General features: G+C 42.2%; 1 protein-coding gene across 3 annotated transcripts in view; it reads right to left on the bottom strand.

Moving 5' to 3' along the window:
- tanc1b (tetratricopeptide repeat, ankyrin repeat and coiled-coil containing 1b) overlaps positions 1 to 19,650 on the bottom strand; it is a 105,907-nt gene that overhangs the window by 75,195 nt on the left and 11,062 nt on the right. For 2 of the 3 annotated variants that reach the window (XM_035174010.2, XM_035174012.2), the window contains exon 2: positions 18,492 to 18,585. In XM_035174010.2, coding sequence (XP_035029901.1) covers positions 18,492 to 18,552 — 61 coding nt within the window. In that variant the 5' untranslated portion in view covers positions 18,553 to 18,585. The remainder of the gene's footprint in view (positions 1 to 18,491; positions 18,586 to 19,650) is intronic. The other variant, XM_035174011.2, reaches the window with a different exon arrangement.

Genomic DNA, 19,650 nt, shown 5'->3' with positions numbered 1-19,650 from the left:
CGTTTCCTGTAAATGATTCAAACAAGAAAACTAAAATATTGAAGGAGCTTCCATCGATTCCGGGACTCCAGGCTTGAGAGAAAGCCGGTTTAGACGGGTGGAATAACAATCCTTATAACTCCCATGACATATTCATCTCAGCACAGCAACATTCGGTGTCAAATACACTGTTTGCAATAAGGCTGTTTATTTAAGACGTCAATGAACCTTCCACTTGTGTGCTCTCACTGTAGCAGCTGGTTCATTGCCAAGTCTGTGAGTTTCCTCCGCCACACCTCTATTCACGCATTCACCTGAGGGCTCCGTCTGTCTGTCTGTTACCGGCATCATTCTTCAGTCTCCACTTTGCTGAGCTGTGCGTCGATGAGGAGCCGAACAGATGCCAAATATCAACTCAGTTCATGCTCCGTATCCCATAATAAATTTGTCCCACGTGAACTGAGCGGAGTGAAGTATGTTTACCAGAGTTAAAAATTCAGAGTGACGCATCCTGTCAGAAATGTCTCTCACCGCACACATGTTGCAGGTTGGCATGCAGTCAAGATCTCCAATTTAACAAACAGGGCATACTTCGACTCTGGATACAAGAATGTGTGAATGAATAATGCGAGAATTTATGGGCGTGGTTGGCGTTCATGAGGACAGACAAACATTACAGAATGTCATGCCAGAAAATGACGTCAGAGGTAAGTCTCTTGATAGGGACAAAAACAAAGATAGCTAGTTGGGGTGGGAAAAAGCAGAAAAGACCTGGATCCTGAAAAACACAGCAGCACATATTATGTATTTAAACCCAGGGTCATGGGCCAGTTAAGCGTTTCTCATGCCACCGGGGCACAAGAGAAGGACATCCAGTCAACGGAGTAAACACGGCTGTGTCATTGACCACCGACTTTAAGATAACATCTAACTCACAAAGCACAGAGGCTGCCTGTTACTTTTAAAGTAATTTAGGGGTAAAAAATCTGTTATCAGTTGATACTGAGAGATGTTAGTCATGTTCATCTTGTGTCTGTATACAGTGTTCCATGACAGAGTTGCAGCGGAATGATGTGAATAAAGCCCAACATGGAAAACCTGCACTGCCCCTTAACTCCCCTAAGACCTATTCATCATGAACATTTTTGGAATAGAAAAAATGGGAATTTGGGTACATTAGTTTGCTGCATTTTCCTGTGTAGTCAGCAAGCATAGTGTTCTTCTCACATATGAGGGATGCAGCAGAAGATTGTCCGGGTCCTGTGAATTTTTCGAAAATCTTCCTGCTGTATTCTCACGTGGGTTCACTCGGGCATTTTACTTGGGGGCTGGCAGCAAAAGTTCTAGAAAATGTCCAGAGGAACTGACCCGGACATTTGCTTTCTCATATACAGCCCCTTTTGAAAACTACAGGAAAATGTCCAGACTACAATTCATATCTGAAAGCAGCAATGGTCAGTGACAGTCACTGTTTGTTGTCCACACAAATTCACTGAATGAGCTTCTCTGACCTGAGTCATTATCACACAAATCTAAGCTACGTCTAATAACTTTTTATCAATACTGAGCAGCTTGAGATGCCAAGAGGAAAACGCAGCATCCATGTGATGGTCAGCTGCATAAAAGGTTTGCAAGGCTCCAGCTTGAGGCAGAAAACCTCACCTGTGGTTGGACCCCACCACACTTATGGTAAACCACCAGCAGCTCCGAAACACAAGCCTTATGATAAGTGGAGATTTCAAGCTGCCTAAAGCCATGAAAGTTGGGGTTAGGTTCTTTGTTGTATCCCATGTAAAGACTCCCCCCCCCTGTGTAACTACAGTAATCTCAAAACAGAAAAAACAATTGAGGTGGGCAAAATGATGTACAACACAACCCATGTCCAGAAATAGAAGTTGTCTGCCACTTATATTGCAAGCCAGCACTTCTCTTTTACAGAGTCATTGTTCATCAAATCAAACTCACATGTTGCATGAGACGTCCCCACATTTTCCTGTTGAGATACAGTTCTCCTCACAGAAATGGTTCCCCACAGTCTCCACACATGACTTAGCACAAGACTCAAAAACGACTGTACCTGGCTACTGGTTCACTCGGCGGTATCCAAGCCCTCCATGGAAAAACTGGTTTTGCTTTACTGAGAACCAATGGTGCATGGAAAGATCGTTCTAGCCACGGAGTCGTCTAACAGCAAAGTACAGTAATCTATTCTGCGGCACCAAAGTTGCCCACTCATCATAGCCACAAATTAAAATGTATGAATTATCAACCTCAAGATAACATGTAATACCAAACTAATAACACAGACCATACGTCAGCGGATCCTGCTAAATCATAACTGCAGATGTGGCGAACCACAGTAACGACAATTAGCTTTGGGTTCCGTGTTCAGCACTGTGCTGCTCAGCAGATTAGCACTGACGCCTGTCTGCAGGAGGTTTGCAGAAATCACCAAAGAACTGAACTGCGAGAGACAAGCTACTATTAGCATCCTGCTCCTCTCCTCGGGGGGAATAAGTGTTGTTGGGATGCCGGTCAAATCAGAAACAGTGACCCATTTTCTCCCCGCCTCGCCACGGGTGTGGGGGTAGGGGCACACAAAAGGTGCCCTGTGTTTTAAAGGGTCCCTAGACAAAGAAGAATGCCAGAGCCAGGAAGCGAAAAGGTTGCAGTGACACCTTCGAATTCCCTCAGACACAGAGGAACCTGTAATTGACCCAAAGGTCATGCAGCCAAGGTCAGGACCCGCAGTGACCCTGACCTAAGTGGGAAACACTGCAGCCACACACTTCCTTAGAGGGGATGTCCAATATGGGTCCTTAGGAAATTGTGTCTGTGTGTGTGTGTGTGTGTGAATGTGGGTTAAATATGCCGATATAGAATATTTGATGCAGGAAGTCTTTTACATCGATGTTTCTTTTCTCCTGGTTTGAGAATGGGGTAGTTATTACGCATTGAATTGATCAGAAATGATCAATGACATATTTTGGGACGCAGAGCAAGTCTGTATTTCCCGCGGCAACATTACTGCGGGTCACTTTAATAGTTTTAGAAAGAAAGCTGCGACCAGCATCACCAGGCCAAGAAAACAGACCATTCCAAACAGGCAGATTTAGAACAGGCACTGCACTAGTTTTAACAATGCATTGAAAGTAACTGTACAAAATAAGGTGATATCGTCTCTACGTATGGGATTGTAAGATGCGTTACACTTGCTACCTATCTGCATTGATTAACTGTTTTACCAATACCTGCAGCACTAGCTCTCCACTCTTGTACCAACTGACAACTTTAACAATAAATTTACATTTTCATCACAGAATACATATAACTCATGATTCTGTAGTGAGCATGGTAACAGAGGAAACACTATAAACACACCAACAACTTTAATAGAGGCTAGTTCAGGCTACGTAGGGTGCACGGTGAGCGTGGCTGCAGTCATAGCAGGTCGTGGCTGATACAGGTTTCAGCCATACTGCATGCTAAAGAGATTATGGCAAAGTTGTAATTTTGGTAGTTGGTTCTGAAAACATGAGGCGCCACATAAAAGTCGGTCGTCCAAGTGCTGGTGAATCGGCTGCAGCGTGTCACGGTGACTGCGCTGCCATCTGACCGATACTATATAACGCAGAGGGACACAAGTACAGAAACTCACCCAGCGCTATTTTAGTTACTTTCCTAAACCCTGGATTCGGGCAAGGCCTGCAATTTCAGACCCTGCTGTGGTCAAGGAAATCAACCCTTTCTAATTATACATTGCTGCCCTGAGATGATGTAAAAATGATTACAGTCTCTTTCCTCCTCATCAAAGTGAAGGGCCAGAGCCCACGAGCATGTGCCCAGCCCATAAAAACAGTTCAATATTATTTCAAGACATTGATTTAGAAAAATAAACACTAAAGCACAAATCAATTATTTGAGTAGGTCAATCCTAAATATGTATCCAAACCAATGTTCCAATGCAGTAATGTCCTAAAGATAGAAACTAAACTCTGCATTAAAACTAAAGGGAATGGAAATAAATCTTGACTGTATTCTTTTGAGGGTACCTTCATTGTCACATTTGCATTGTGAATACGGTAAGTAGTGAATAGGGGTCCTGCACAGCCTTTACCAAAGCATCCTACGTTTCCCCTGCTATCATGCTACTCACTGTACACACAGGTGAATGCTTTAAAATGTCTTTCATGGGTATAAATCTGGATTAAACCTTTCCCCTCCCAAGTAAATCTGTGCAATGGAATGTGATCTGTCACTCCTTCTGAGGGAATGTATGGGCTCACTGAAAGATGCAGACCCCCTCCATTGTTCAGCAGAGCCGTGAATTGCCCAAATAAATGATACAACCTTAATTCATACAAAACCTTAAAAGACCACAAAAAACTGCAGAGTACCAAGTAACATGGACAAAGAACGTCACAGGAGATTGTCTTGGTCAGATGCGTTCACAGCAACAGAAATGTCTCTGCAACATTCAGGAGAGGGAGAGGAGCATGCAGGAGGCAGGATGTAACGTATAAATTCTGCTGCAGAGATCAAGTGCTGGTTAGGCATGTCAGTGTGTGAGACGTATTGAAAGAGGAGGTGCTGTCAGATGAGATGAGTCTTCAATAGGCTCTTTAAGATAGAGAGGGACGCCGCTGTCATTTGTAGGGATCAAAAAGGAGAACAGCCTGGACTGTGATTGCATTGTGTGCAGGGATGAAAGTGCAAGACGACTGTCATGGAGGAGCGAAGTTGCTGTGAGGGAATCATCTATTAAACTGCCAAACTAATGGAGCAAAAATCCCAAAAATCATGCCACAAAAAGAATAACTGAATCAACAAAAAGGAACAGGAACATTCAATTCAACCCATTTTGCCTATAGAGTAATACAGCATGTTGGAAAAAGCTGATTACACACACAAAAAGTCAATACAAAACAATACAATCCATATCATTCTATCTTCTCCGCTTACATATATACTGTATACACACAGACAAGCACTCACACACACAGATACTCCATTAGCTTCTCACTAGTTAATTCTATGGACAGCAGAGAATGCAGAAAGGCTATAATTAATGCAGATTCTTTCAGTCGACACACAATGCACGATGACCATAGGACAATCCACCAAAGGGGCAATTCTCCCGCTAGACTGAGTGCCAATGTGGATTCCCTGTGTACTTCCGAGACCAGGGTGACAGTCTCACAAAAGCTGTCATGGTTAACACCCAACGACCCACAGAGAGGAAAGAGAGAGCGCCAGACAACAGGGACTACGGAGTGGGGGGAGGGTCTTCACTTTGAGTCATCTGAGATGATGAAGGACAAATTAGAGCTGATATGTTAATAAGATGTAAATATGTGTGGTTCAAAATTCACCAAAAAACCCAACACAGATAATACTTATTAAGGTAAAGCCAATCTACCGATCAATGTTTTTTTCCCAGGAGACCATTTGTCAGAAAACCTGACAACTGTAAAACACAAAATGATGCAGGAGATAAATGTTAAAGCCAATGATCTGTGTTGGTTCTTCCAACATATTCTGTTTTCACTTGTATATCTTTTACCCGGCTTCATGTCTGGTGCAGAATCAAGCGCACAGGGTATAAAGATAACCAATGTGACATCTCTTCCTCGAAGCATCTGATTTTCTTTCCTTTCCACTTTTGTTTACTGTAAGATAAGTATATTAGCACACTGCCGCCCCGTGGGCATTCTTTTCTACTACGAAATGTCCATTTTGCCTGCAACAACCAAATTCCACTAACTCATGAAGTGTACAGACTGACTCTTTAACTCATTTCAAAGGATTACTCATCTATGCTGGTGGCCTCTAATGAGAGAAAACAACTCCAGACAGCCTCCTCAATTTTAGCTTGTAGGAACCAGCGACAGTTCCCGCAGCTCTGAAAATCCTCAGCCTAAATTCTTATGCACTTGATGATTAAAACAAATTAGCAGCTAAGATGCTGTAGGCAAGGCAAGATAGCAAACAATTTCTGACACAAAACACTAAGACAGAGTGTATCTCATGGTTTGCCTCTGAAGCACAGCTCTGCAGTGGCCTGAGCTCTTTAATGCCTTCCCCACTGGCCCCATGAGGAAGAGAGACTCACAGGGAGCGGTGTGTGTGTGTGTGTGTGTGTCCTGGGGAAGAAGGAATAGAAAAGGGAGGAGGAGGAGGTGAAGGGCAGCACCTCACAGGCACTATGACATTTTCCATTCTTCTTCATAAATCGTCAATTTCATTTTTTATCATGCTTTTTTTTTCAGGAATCCTTGCAGGGACGCAGAAGGGATACCAATTAAGGATGTGACAGAGGACCATTTTCTGTGTGATAGGATGTTATTATGAATACTGATGACCTGCTTGACCAGTCAATACAGAGAAGAGAGGCTATGCTTTAATGGTGAAAAGACACAATACTAGTTTATAATGGCCCACATTCAGTCAGTCGAAGTGGAAACTCTTTGATGGAGAGGTCTTAAAAAGCTATTAGTGTGTATACACCATAGACTCTATATAAAGATGGAGAGTGCATCTCCATTTCCTCCCACTATCAAGAAATGAAGCCAAAATATCACAGATATACGAATGCAGCCATCTTGTGCATTTGGAGAGTTTACGCAGTAGCGGTTGGGGGATGGAGCCGGCGTATCGAGGTCCCACTGATACACGCTCTACCAATCATGAGTTAGTCTTAGTGGTGAGAATGTGAGTTAGAATTAAGGTAAAACATGAATGTAGGTAAAACATGAAAAATCTAAATGTGGAATATTTTTTACAGTGAAGAGGAATAAAAGCTGATAGATGCAATAAACTTGTAAAGAATGGCTACTGTGGTGAAATTCAACATTATAGACGATGTGTCTTTTAAAAATGTTTTCTTTATGTTGTTTTTATGTTCTTTCTAATATAAACTGTCCAGACACAAGATGATGATTTAGTAACATCCAGACAAAGACTTGATTTGGAATACAAAGCACCACAACACTTTGTGCAAATCTTGAGCTACAGATGTATAAGTGCCTCTACAGTGTGTACTTGTAGTGTCTTGTTGCTTTATATTGCACTGGAGAGCAGTATCTCACTTCCATATTTGCCTTGTGTGTACGATGAAAGGGACAATAAAGAAGTGGAACTTAAAGCCATAAAATGTCTCACATGGGTTATAGAGTACATGGGGTTAACTACAGCAATGTCCTCTACGAGCCAAGGAAACAGCTGGTACAGTCCAAGCAAAGGACAGATGGATGATGGATGACCAAGTACACTTGTCCTCACCATGATCAATCATCTTAACACTGCAAACACAGCTCTGAGGCCACTGTGCTTCAAGGTAGAAGATTCACAATGCAGTCAGATGAGAGATGGACATGAGCTTTCACCTGCCACACATTTTCTGAATTCCCAGTCGACCTTTCTCCAATTCCTAACTGTTCCACTTCCAGTTTTTGACTTATATCTGTTAACAGTATGCATAAAGCAAACTCCTGCAGAAAAAAAAAAAGTGGAATTTGTCTCATGGTGCAACTGCAATATAGCTTTGAGTCATGGGTTGCCATGGAGATCTGGTACAACAAGAGATTTGGACCACCATTAGCACAGATCATTAGGCAGAGCTCCTTCTGGGGGCCAGGTGAGGTCATGAGAAAACCACCAACTCCTGGACAACAGCCTCTTCAGTCATTTTAAATGGGCGATATATGGCACAAAGGCTCTCCGTCCAATCCCTCCAAAGAGCCTAATCCCATAAGCAAACAAGGCCAGAGGCAAATCTTTGCCAAGCTTTCTGCTATCTTTAGCATAAATTACATATGGTTTTGATAGGAACCTCTTTAACCATTAGCACAGCGATGATATGTCCGTTTGTTATTTTCAAGATTAACAATAAAGGAACATTACCCCCGACACTAAATAGAGACAGAGAAACTCCTTCAGCGAGTTCTTAACCTCACTTTCGATAGGCTTTACTAAACTTTGCCAACTAAGTTTCAAATAAAAGAATGATCTTGAAAAACTTAATCTAAAATATGACATATATATGAAGAGGGAGCACTCTCCGGAAAACTGCTCCTCTTTACAATAAGCACCATTCCCTCTTCCTTTGAGGCCTGGCACAAAGGAGCCGAGGTCATTAGTTCGGCCTGTCTCAAACCCTCCTGAGCTAAAGATGGCGAGACATTCATCTACAGAAACAATTGCAAAAAGAAAAAAAAGTCTCTGTGTTCAGAAATGCAGAACAGAGAAAGACAGAGTAAAGCTGGAGAGAGGACAGAGAAAGGCCCCCCCCCAAAAAAATCCCAAGACTGAACAGAGGTCTCCGCAGACACCCACACAGACTACTGAGAGTCAGACACTGTGACAGCATGGGTCGCTGTCTGCATAGAAAGATGGCGATTGGTGAGAAAAACACCACCCTTAAAACCCATGGAAAAATATATAAAATAGAATAAACAATTTGGGATTAATTGTGTACTAAAGGTGCCGGGATAGTCATCTGAATAAAGGGGGGACACTAAGTGGTCATTTAGATCACAAAGGATGGTTGAGGTGTGAAAGCAAAGTGGAAAATTGGACAGAAGGAATGTGTCTGCCCAGGAAGGTCACACTGTAATTAGAAAAACCTGTGGCCGGCTGACCCCTCCAACCAATGAACTGCCACGACAGACGCTATCACCCCCTTCAAAGACCATCTAAAAACACCCCGCCATGTTCACTGATAAACACGTTTTCCTCTTCTTTGAAGAAGGGGGAAGAAAACACTATTTGCCCATGGATTGGGGAGGGGAGATAACGCAGGGCGATGACTGAGTGCGTTTGCTGTGGTGTAGATGACATCACCCGCTGCTTCCATGAGTCCTCGTGTATTTGTTTGGCCGCTTGCCGTTGCTGTGCACATCGCCTCCAAGGTCACACAAGCACTACGGATGCTGAGTGTGTGAGAGCCAAATTAGGGTAATGGAGAGTGATCACTGGCTGCTGTGGCAGACAGTGGGCCTCTGGGAAGCATTTCTCCAAATTCCTCCCAGCCAGAAGCCGCTGGGCAGGAAGAGCGCCGCCAGATTTGACCATCCGTTATTCCATTTAGCTATCCTCTGTGTGTTCTCTTTGGATATCACTAAAAATAAGCACGGTATGGAAATTATGCATCTCATCCCACCATAAAGAAAAAATGAACCAATACATGAATGAGTCATATTAACAGTTTTAAATACAGCGCAAAAAACATATCATCTCAGCCACTTTTACAATTATATTGAAAAGAAACAACATTTATCGACATATTTCTTCATTTGACATGAAGATACATATTATTTGCCACTAGGAACAGTCATGGTAACATTTTTGTCCCTTGCTAATATAGCAACACAATCAAATGAAATGTCTGTGGCTCAAGAGGCAGAACTGGTTGTCTACTAACTAACTATGGGTTGTCAGTTTCTAGTCTAGTCTCCCCTCTTCTGTGGGCCAACATGTCCTTGGGCCAGACACTGAACCCCAAATTGCTGTAAATAAGTGATGTATTATAGATAAAGTGCTGCACAAAAATGCACTGTATGAATGTGTGAGTGAATGGGTGAATAGCAAAACTGTACCGTGGTTTAACAAGACTAGAGAAGCGCTGTATAAATACAGACTATTTACCATATATTTATCAAAACAAAAAAACAGTGTTTCTCAGTACAGCCAACACCAAGGCCCCTTGAATTCAAGCTGCACCAAATTACACACACTCTTAGATCAGTTCCCTAAATATGCATACAACCTATCTAGAAAAATGTCAAGACACCCAATCACAAAATCTCATCCTTCCACTAGTTTTGGAAATCTGTTTTGGTGCAATACTGCTGACAAACAAACAAACAGACAGGGGTGAAAGCATAATCTTCTTGGCGGAGGTAATGAACATAACGTCTTGATGAAAAAAGAAGTGAAATGAAATGGTGATTCAGTCTGATTGTCATGCTCACCAACTCAAAATGTGATGTCATTTTACATTAAAGTGCAGAACATAAGGTGTAGGACTATAAAATCTGAACATGTTAAATACAAGGAGCAGAACATACCTAAGATCAATATAAATCATTATAATAAGTAGAATTAACGACTTCTTGGATTGTACGTCACTTTTTATGTGATCATAAACTTCAAAGCCCTTCAAAGACTTTCTTCCTCTAAGTCTTAAGTCATGTGATGTGAAAGCTAAATGTAGCCCAGGCCAGTGTTTGTTGTAAAAGTCAACCCAAACAGAAAACAGCGAGACTGGCAGACCAGGGTCACTGCTTTCCCCGATAGCCCTAGTTTTACTTTTCAGAAGCAGAGACAGGGAGTGTCTAATGTGGATACACCTGAGGTTTGTGGGCGTGTGTGTGTGTGTTTGTGTACACAATTGTGTGTGTGCGAGTGTGTGTGAGTGATGTGGTTTGAGCTACGCCCTGCTAATCGTTGCCTGCTGGCTGCACAGCGCTTTGATAGCCGTGCAGGTCTGCCCTCTCAATGGTCTCCTTTGTAAATCAGGTGCATTCTTTTCTGCACCGTTTTAAATCCTACCACTAGTGTCTGGACATGAAAATCTAGATAAACATGCCTACGAGCAAAAATAGCAAACACAGGCCGAAAAGCCACAACACTATTGTAAGCTGCGTTTTCTTTTAATCACAGTGAGGAGAACAGAAGTGTACAGTCGAATAGATATAAACTTGTGTTTTTTAAGTGAAATTTATTTTAAAAGTCTATTTATCACAGAATGTTTAGTCTTAAGAGCTCAAATGGAGAACTTAAACAAACCCCAGCTTCATAGCCGTATGAGGCTGCTCAGTACTAAGTGTGTTCCATGAGGAAAACCATGAGCTGATGATAAAGGAGTCAGTGGTTCTGGTCTAAACACTACTTATTATGGTTAATCAGAGGATTTTAATCATGTCTCTTGAGGTTTTTTGCCTCTCTCTCTCCGTCTCTCCCTCTGTGCGTCTCTCTCTCTATCTGTGTGTGGCATAGCTTAAGAGTCGGCCTTTCTGTCCTGTGCAGGTCACGTACTGTATATAATCTGTGGTCTAGACATCCCGTGGTTGACTGCGTGCATCTTGTTTGTATTTGTCTTGGTTCAGTGCTTACAACTTTTAATTTTGTAACACCAAATTCATGAAAAGAATACATTTTCCCAAAATTTCTGAAATGGCCCTTCATTGAAAAACTGCTTCCCCTATTCACCATACCAATTTTGATACCAGATGTTCTTCATGAATTCCTAGTTCACCTGGCACAGAGATTATTCGAGGCATTAGAGCAGTTTTCCAAATAAAAAGAGAACTTAAAAGCTTCCCCACACGACGGAAGAACTCTGCGAGGGAGTTTTCCAACAAGCCGCAGGACGAGGAGGAAGCATGTCTCAAAATGGCTGTGGTAGACATGGCTGCAGAGGAGGCTGCCACCCAGCTGTTCACTTAGAGAAACCAGGATATCACAGGGACTCCGACACACTCTGAACCTGCGGGTAAACTCAGTCCTGAGCGGTGTTTGTTAATGTCTGAGAGGAATGTAAGACACCGTGTGTTTGTCAGTGCAAGAGCTCGCTGTGATCATGAACTTGGTGTTGAGCTTTCCCTTAGTGGTGTTATAGGACTGCAACCGATCCAGCAAAAATATACAAGTCAGAATAGAAAGATTTTTTTTCTTTCACAGACATAGACTGTAAATAAAGATGGACAACTCTTTTCAACTTCCTCCCATTATTCAGGAATGAAGCCAAAATATCCTGGATACAAACGTTGTCATCTTGCACATTTGAAACAAGAGTCTGCACAGTAGCGATCTGGGGATGGGGCCATGGTAAGTCGGGCTCAGCTGTCAATCATCCTGTTTTTTATAACACCAAACTTACACTTCAACATACATCAGTGTGGTAAGAACAACCTAAAATGACAGAAACCATCTTATTTAATGTTTACTCTGACTTTTTAGTTTGACCCATCTCCAAAATGCTAACATGGAGGAGGCAGAGTTTATTACCTATATTGAAGCCAGCCACGAGGGGGATCATTGCAATTCTTTGGCTTCAGTTTTTGAAACCGTCATGTCATCCATGTTTATATACAGCCTATGCTGTCCAATAACACTAAAATGAGACCCTTTCTTTTGTCGGGTGGATGAACTTTACAGCTTCCTGAACACAAATTGGTTGGCACACAAATAGTAATATTGAATCTAGATTTTTTTCCAGCCACTATATCGATAATTCCTAAGTTGATGCAAAATAATGTTTTAGCTACACTGTTGAAAAGCTACAAAATGGGCAAGTGACAGTCCATCAAAAGCTCATTCTTTTAACCAAATAATCAGGCAGCCTCCTGTGGTTATTGTTTATTGAGGGCAGTCTTCCCATAACAGTAAAAATTCCTGATGTTAAACCCCTGAGGGCGGCTGAAAGAGAAAGACTACAGAAGGGAAGGAATCTCTGCAATGTGTGCTCTCACATTTAACTGTATCACCACAGAGAGTGAATATACAGGCATTCCCAAATACAGAAGACAACTACAATAGACAACAATAAAAACAGTAGAAACTGCTGCATCAAGAAGATTATTAGCTTCATCAACACCTCACTGTTCAGTTCAACAAAAACTAAGCTTTTCAAGCATCAGGAACTAAGTGTTTATGCAGGGCTATTGAGTCCCCCCCTGTGGAAAATGCAGCATGAAGGGCAAACCTACAAACTCTATCATCGTTGTGGTACCACCAATTTCCAGAACCATGTGAAATCCTACAAACACAACAGAGTCCTGCCTCGTAACCAATTTGCTGTTGCCTGACCCCTGAGCAACAAATCACTGTTTCGTGTCAAAACAGCCGAAGAGTTCACAGAAACTGCAGAGACAGCACGTACCAGTCACCGCCACAGCTGAGGCAACAGAGTGCAGTGCTGAATGGTCTCTCTCTCTCGCACTCGCTCACCAACTCACCAAAATCTGTTTGTACACGGGTTTTCTACATTATGAATTTTCCCTTCATCTTTCACTTTATCACACAGAAATCTGGGATGCTCCTAATCAGAAATGACTTGATTTGCAAGTCAGCAAATCATGTTTTCACTCCATGCGGTGGAAGACCTTGATGATGATAAAAGCATTGTAGCCACACGTTCACTATTTGAATACAAGACAAGCTGCAAATGCACAGAAACGCAACCTCTTAAGGACTTTGGTGCAGATCCAGTTGTCATCAAAAAACAGCCATAGTGTAAATGAAAAGTTCAAGCATAACAGTTGCACCAACCATTTGCTTCTCTATTTCATTTTAATAGTCAAGGCTTAAGACTGTATCTTAAAGCATTACTGTCAGCAGAAATGTCATGCAAAGTCATTATTACGCCTGCTGATACTGCTTTAAAAGTTAAAGCAGAGCAGGAGAGCAGGCCCCTCCTTTTTTTCTTTGCTTACAGGTCAACAACAGGCCTGCAGTCTCCCGTCCAGCCAGGTGCATGATGGCTTCAGTCTCCCTGCATACGGCCAAATGAAATGGGAAAAAGCCCTGCCAACTGGTGGTGGCTGCATGTCTTGTTTGTGTGTGCGTGGCTTGTGTGTGTTGTTGGGGGTTATAGGAATAAACAGCTGAAACCGATGTCGGCCTCAAAGGGTGCACGGCCGTGCATGCTAGTGTGATTAACATTGCGTCACCCCACAACAGACAGACAACTGTCTGGCAGCTGCTTCGAGCAACCCAAGCTCACTGAGCGGGAAGCCCAAGTTGGAGGGCCTTCAGAGGTATTACCCAATCCACGCAGTCACCTTCAGCTATTAAAGCTGAGTCAAAAGTGCTGTTTGCCTGGGTCACATCATGAGCTGACTGATGAGACTCCCACAACAGCAGCGACAGTACGCAGCAGTACACTTAACCCAAGACAGCGAGACAGATAATGCTCTCCTCTGTGAGAACCAGACAGGAAACTGGACGGTTTCACAGACAGAGCACCAAAAATACAGACTTGTCTTCACATGTCCTTCATAGGGATTTGGCGTGGCTTAAAAAATACTTCAACACAGTATAACATGGCCAAACACTTAAGAAACCACCAATTATTTGGTCTGAAATAAAATTGTGTCCATTAGTCATTATTAGAGCTAAGAATATCCGGCTGGTAAAAATAACCAATTGATTAAATGTGACTAATAGCAGCACTGTGGACTGTCATGAACGATTCTGCCTGAAGGCCCCATCTGCAGGGCTCAGCATGTAAGTGGGCTTAAATCAAATACTTTGGTTCTGAAGATGAATTCTCTTAGGGCACCAAGAGGAGAATCATAGCCACTATACTCAACTAGCTGAAGAACGTTTGTCTCATCAAGGGATATTGTTAAAATTCTATTCTGCCACCTTAGATGAAGAAACGGGTTTAGCTGAGAAATTCAAACCAGACACTGTTGTGAATTACTGGGAAGTCATAGGTGAACCTCGCAGTAAAATCTGAGTGGCCTGTATCCGCTACCCTGAAAGCGAACATCAATTAAAACCCTGCTTGATTTTTTACAATATAATCATCTTCTTGTGCCTTGGGGTCTCAAATCTATTAATTCCACTGAGGCTTACTTGCAATGCAACCTTTCTCAGAAAACGTTCACATCAAAAGCAACAGGCCACAGCAAACTAGCAGCCCATTTCCAGTATGGCATGGGCACCATAAAAAACGACTTAAAAGGGATTAAAATGGCCAAGTCCAAACAGATCCCTTACAGAGTGAGTCTAGGAGAGGAAAGCGAGGAGGAGGAGGAAGGATCTAGGAGGAGCGCAAGATGGAGAGACTAAATTAGCAAACTGTGAGTTTTTGCGGTCTTGGCAATGGGGAGATCCCAAGGGAGAGCTAATGACTGTGGTGGTATCTGGCATGGGGGCCAAGTTTCCTTGACTGCTTTAAAGTTTCCTCCAGTCCATAGCCACCATGTCATGAGCAACATATGCTGAGCTATCTTGCAATTATACCATTATCAAGGTCCCACCTCCCACTGATTTGCACTATAGCATGTCGAGCAGATTTTAAAGGAACTTTGTCCTTCTGGTCCCTCTGAAGGAAGGACAGTCTGCACAGTCTGTTCCTGTATAAAAACAAATAGGACGATGAAAAACAACAGGGGTGACCTCTGGGAGAGCCAGGCTGGAAAATGGCAAAACAAAAAAAAAGAAGAGCAAATCTTTAAAGTGCACTATGCTATGTAAATCTATTTGGAGTAATGTACGTATGAAAAATTAGAAATGAATGCTTTTCCAAAATAGAATAAAACAAAAGGGTTGACAAGTTAACACAATATTAATTATTCTCCAAGAACCAAATATCTCATCTTTCTAAATGTGTAAGCAACCAAATTCAAATAGTCTGGTAATAAACAAAGAATGTAAATAAAGATGGACGACATGTCTCCACTTCCTCCCACTAACCATCAATGAGGCAAAAATATCCTGAATACAAATACTGCCATCTTGAGCCGATGACGTCATTTGGAGCAGTTGTTTGCGCAGTAGTGATCGTAGGATGGAACTGCAGTATCCAGGCCCTGCCGATGCATGCACTCGACCAATCATCTTTAAGGAGGTTTGGTCCATGCCCCATCCACCAACACGGAGGGGGTAGGGTTTATGACCTATACTGCTGCAAGCCACCAGGGGGGACGATCAAGACGCTTTAGCTTCACTTTTAGGAAGCTGGAATGTCGCCCATCTTTATGGTCTATGGTATAAAAAAGCAAGCACTTCCCCCAATGCTAAAAAAAAACTCAACCACAACAACACTGACACTGTGTCAACCAAATTATTCTCTTACCAGTTGATTCCAATTTAAATATTTTAAGACAACAGCAACACAAACAATAAAGTGGATGACAAAACTCCAACCACACCAGACTTTAAATTTAACACATTTAACATTTCCAAACCGCCTGGGATCAAAATGAAATCTTTATTCAATCCGTGCAGAGGAAGCAGTGAATATTTTATGTGCAATATGTTACTATCTTGTCCCGGAGACCATTAACCATACTGCAGTGTGCCCAATTTGATTAACACAGCCTTTCCCATCAGGGCTTCTGAGTTGCTAACTCTATTTCGGCTGCCAGGAAGGACCTGAATTCCCAAACAGGTCCTCTTCAAGGACAACAGGGACATAAACAGGGTTGTAGAATATGTAACCCAACTCCCTTCCAATGAAACTTACAATTTGAAATGATAATACTTAATTGATTAAAACTTATCCAAGATCATATAAGAACTTTAATTAAGATAATTTAAGAAATAACTTTAATTTAATAGAGGCCATTACAGGAAATTAGCCATATTACTTTGAGTCTGACCTTCATAAAAAAGCCTGAAAATAAAAGGTATGCAGTAAAGATATCTGTCCTACGCAGGGGCAACAGTGCGACAAAGTGACCACTGGGAGCTGTTGTTTCTCTGTGACCTCTCATCTGTCTTAAGAGCTCTTAACAACGGAGAGGAGTGGTCAGATTTTATTGTCCCAGCATGAGAAAAAGGGGAGAGAGCTGCTTTGGCTTGATGGATGGGTTCCAACTGGGAGAGTGAGGCTGGGATAAAGGAGCTGGGTCCCGCCATAAAACGCTGCTGCTCCCATCCACGTACACAGAACCTCCTGTTGTCAAGAGTATATGTGTGTGGGTGAGGGTGTGTGGGCGTGTGTATGTGTGTGTATGGAAACTGGGAAGCTGCGTTATCAGCGTGATTCATGCATGCAGACAGGTTGCAACAACTTAATAGCACTTGACAGAAAACAATACATAAAAGTCTTCAATGATAACTTCCCCCTCTGCACCGTACTGGAGAACAGTGGGGGTGACTGTTGTGTAAAGCAGAGCCAGACTCTTCCCCTCTTTAATCTTCACATTTGACTGTTGAGTGAAGCGATCACGTCAGACAAAGACATGTGAGCGCTGTACCGCCTGCTAGAGCCAGTCCTCAGGTGGTAAAAAAGCAAGTCGAGGCTGGTAGATGCAGTCTAAGCATAAATGGTCAATCTGCTATGCCAAGAAAGAGCATTGGAGGAGAGCATTGTACGAAAAAGAGACGAGTCGACAGGGTATTACTGACAGTGACTCATGTTTAGTCATGTTGGAAAATAAAGATTTTTGAAGGAAAAGAAAACATCTGTTTTGACACAATGGCAACGCTGTCTATGTCTCTATATTAAAAATAAAAGAGATGGACGGTTTCCTGCTCTGAACTGAGGTTTACAGATATAATAATGGTTCTATGAATTTTAAATGAGTGACAGATACGGTGGGTTGGTGCTGGAGTGTATCCATGGTGTACACAGTGTAATTGTCTCCACTTCGTCAAACCGTTACCAGTACAGCAAGAGCCTGTTGCACTATGGGACCTGAAGTCATACCCAGCGGTGTTGTAAACCTTCATGCTTCCATAGATGGGTAGTAAAGCTACGCATTTGTATTATGGTGATAACACTAACATAACATAATGACATAATTTATTAACAAAGTATGCAAGGATTTTTTTTACCAGGACAAAGAATGAAAAAGGGTGCATGGTCTTCATCTTTTGCTAAATATGGCTGATATGTATGTTGTCCGCTGGCTGTAGTGATGCAGCACTGTTCTTCTTGTTTGTTTAGTGTACAAAGCCAAGACTACATCCACACTAACACATATTTGGTTTTAAAAGTGAAAGGATGTCCATCCATATGCAGGTTTTAGCTCTGTATAAGAAATCCTGTTCCTCAATAATAATAATACACCAGAAAATGCTTATTACATGACCATTCACGTACACTGGGCATGTGCGTGCCAGCGTAAACAGGAAGCAGATTGTTGACTCTGCACTTGGCTACTATGAACGAAAAGTAAGACGAGGGATTTAAAAAAAATTTGGGCTGACGACAAGGTGGAACTGTTACAGAAAGTGGTAACAAGATTTTGCATCCACTACTGGTAGTCGAGTCGTGACTGATAAGGATTAATCAGGAAGGGGTTGTGGTCGACTGCCTTTTGTCCCCTTTGCTCCCAAACAGTCTAAATTTCGGACTGTCCACGCTGCACTATAGCTCCGGAGTTTTCAAAATAAAACGGGGCTAGTAGCATTTCCAAAATTCTCAATTTTAGGCAGTTGAAAAATTACAAAATAGTGAGGTCGGGGTCGTAAATGTATAAAAAGTGATGCATTTTAAAACTGAAATGTAGTAGCATGGATGTAGCCTAGCTTGACTCACAGTATTCTGTTTTATCCCATGGGTTTTCCAGCCTAAACTATGTGAATTCAAATAAGTGACAATGCCTCACAGCCAATCACAGACACAGGTGGTGAGGCTAAATTATACATGTCCATATACATATTAGCCACTGCTGTCAATGATGGCTTACAAGACAGTATGTTTTCCAATGACACACAAAGGATTATTTGGACTTTTTCAGCCTTCGTTTCAGAAGAAGTTTGTGTCTAAGTCTTGGGATACTGATAAACATGTTGTGCCATTTGTTTCCTCTATGTGATATTCCACATACCTGAATCCTTCTTGCTCCCCTTGCCTCCATCTCTGTTCTTCTTCAGCACCGACTTGAACATGGCAAGATTCCTGGAATCCTATCTGCAGAGCTTCTGGACCAAAAACAAAACAAAACAAAACAAAACATTTGATTACTTACAAAAAGAAAACAAACATACCCTAGTGAAAAAGAGGAGTCATACACGTAGAAGAAACCGACGAATGTGTCAAGAGAGTTTGTTGTAAGCTGACACCGGAGTCTGTGTGTTGTACAGAAAATCATGTGATCTCCGCAGCAGAGTTAATACGTCGCTTCCTGCCTCTGCCTGCTGCATCCGGCTTCACCAACTCTCGTCTGAATAATGCGGAGGATTTGATGCTGGTGTGAACGTGACTGTGCACAAAACCTCATGCTGTGTTGTGCATGTGTGTAAAGGCAGACTGCTGGTAAATTCCGTATCCAGTTCTCCAGGTTTTACCCACAGGTTATGTCTGAAAACGGCTTAAGACATGCAGGTCTTGCTTTACACAACACTAACCGAACGGTACAAAATGTGTCCTTGAAACCCTAACATAGCAATGGCAAAACAGTGTTCTGCTTAGCTGGCACCCGCCTGGGAGTTTTCCCACAGCACTCCCAATCCTGCAGGTCATCAGTGGAGGGGCACATGGAAAGAATGCTCTAATATTTAAACAGAAAAGGACAAGTTCTGCTATCTTGTTATGCAGGAAAACACTGTTTCGAATGCCCTGAATTCCACATGTAATTGATGCTATGTGGCTGAACTTGGGGTGTTTGCAATTGCTTTCCAAGCTTGTTCCCAAGCTAGTGTGCATTTTGAGTCCTTTGAGTTAAACGGTATAACATCAACTCAAGGTCTTTCCTGGATGTGCTTGTTTTCTTTGGGATTATTTATAGACTTATGTCGCTGGACAACGTAAACCAAACTGAACTGCACACAACACAAGCCAGAACAGTTAATTGTGGTTACCAACCCCATGAACACAATATAGACTGCTTTAGTGCACCCTGCTATATTAATAGCAGCAGAGCAATCTTTCCAATGAGGAGAAAAGAAGGTTTCAACCAAATAAGGTTATGCCTTCTGCAAACAAAACACAGAGTCCTTGTGCTGAGTCCTTAACCCCCAGAGAGCGGGCTTTAAATATCTAGGTCC

This window comes from Hippoglossus stenolepis, chromosome 13 (genome assembly GCF_022539355.2).
Source record: "Hippoglossus stenolepis isolate QCI-W04-F060 chromosome 13, HSTE1.2, whole genome shotgun sequence".
In the NCBI taxonomy this organism is placed as follows: Eukaryota; Metazoa; Chordata; class Actinopteri; order Pleuronectiformes; family Pleuronectidae; genus Hippoglossus; species Hippoglossus stenolepis.
The sequence above is the reverse complement of the archived record's forward strand: the minus strand, read 5'-3'. Positions and strand labels throughout refer to the sequence as shown.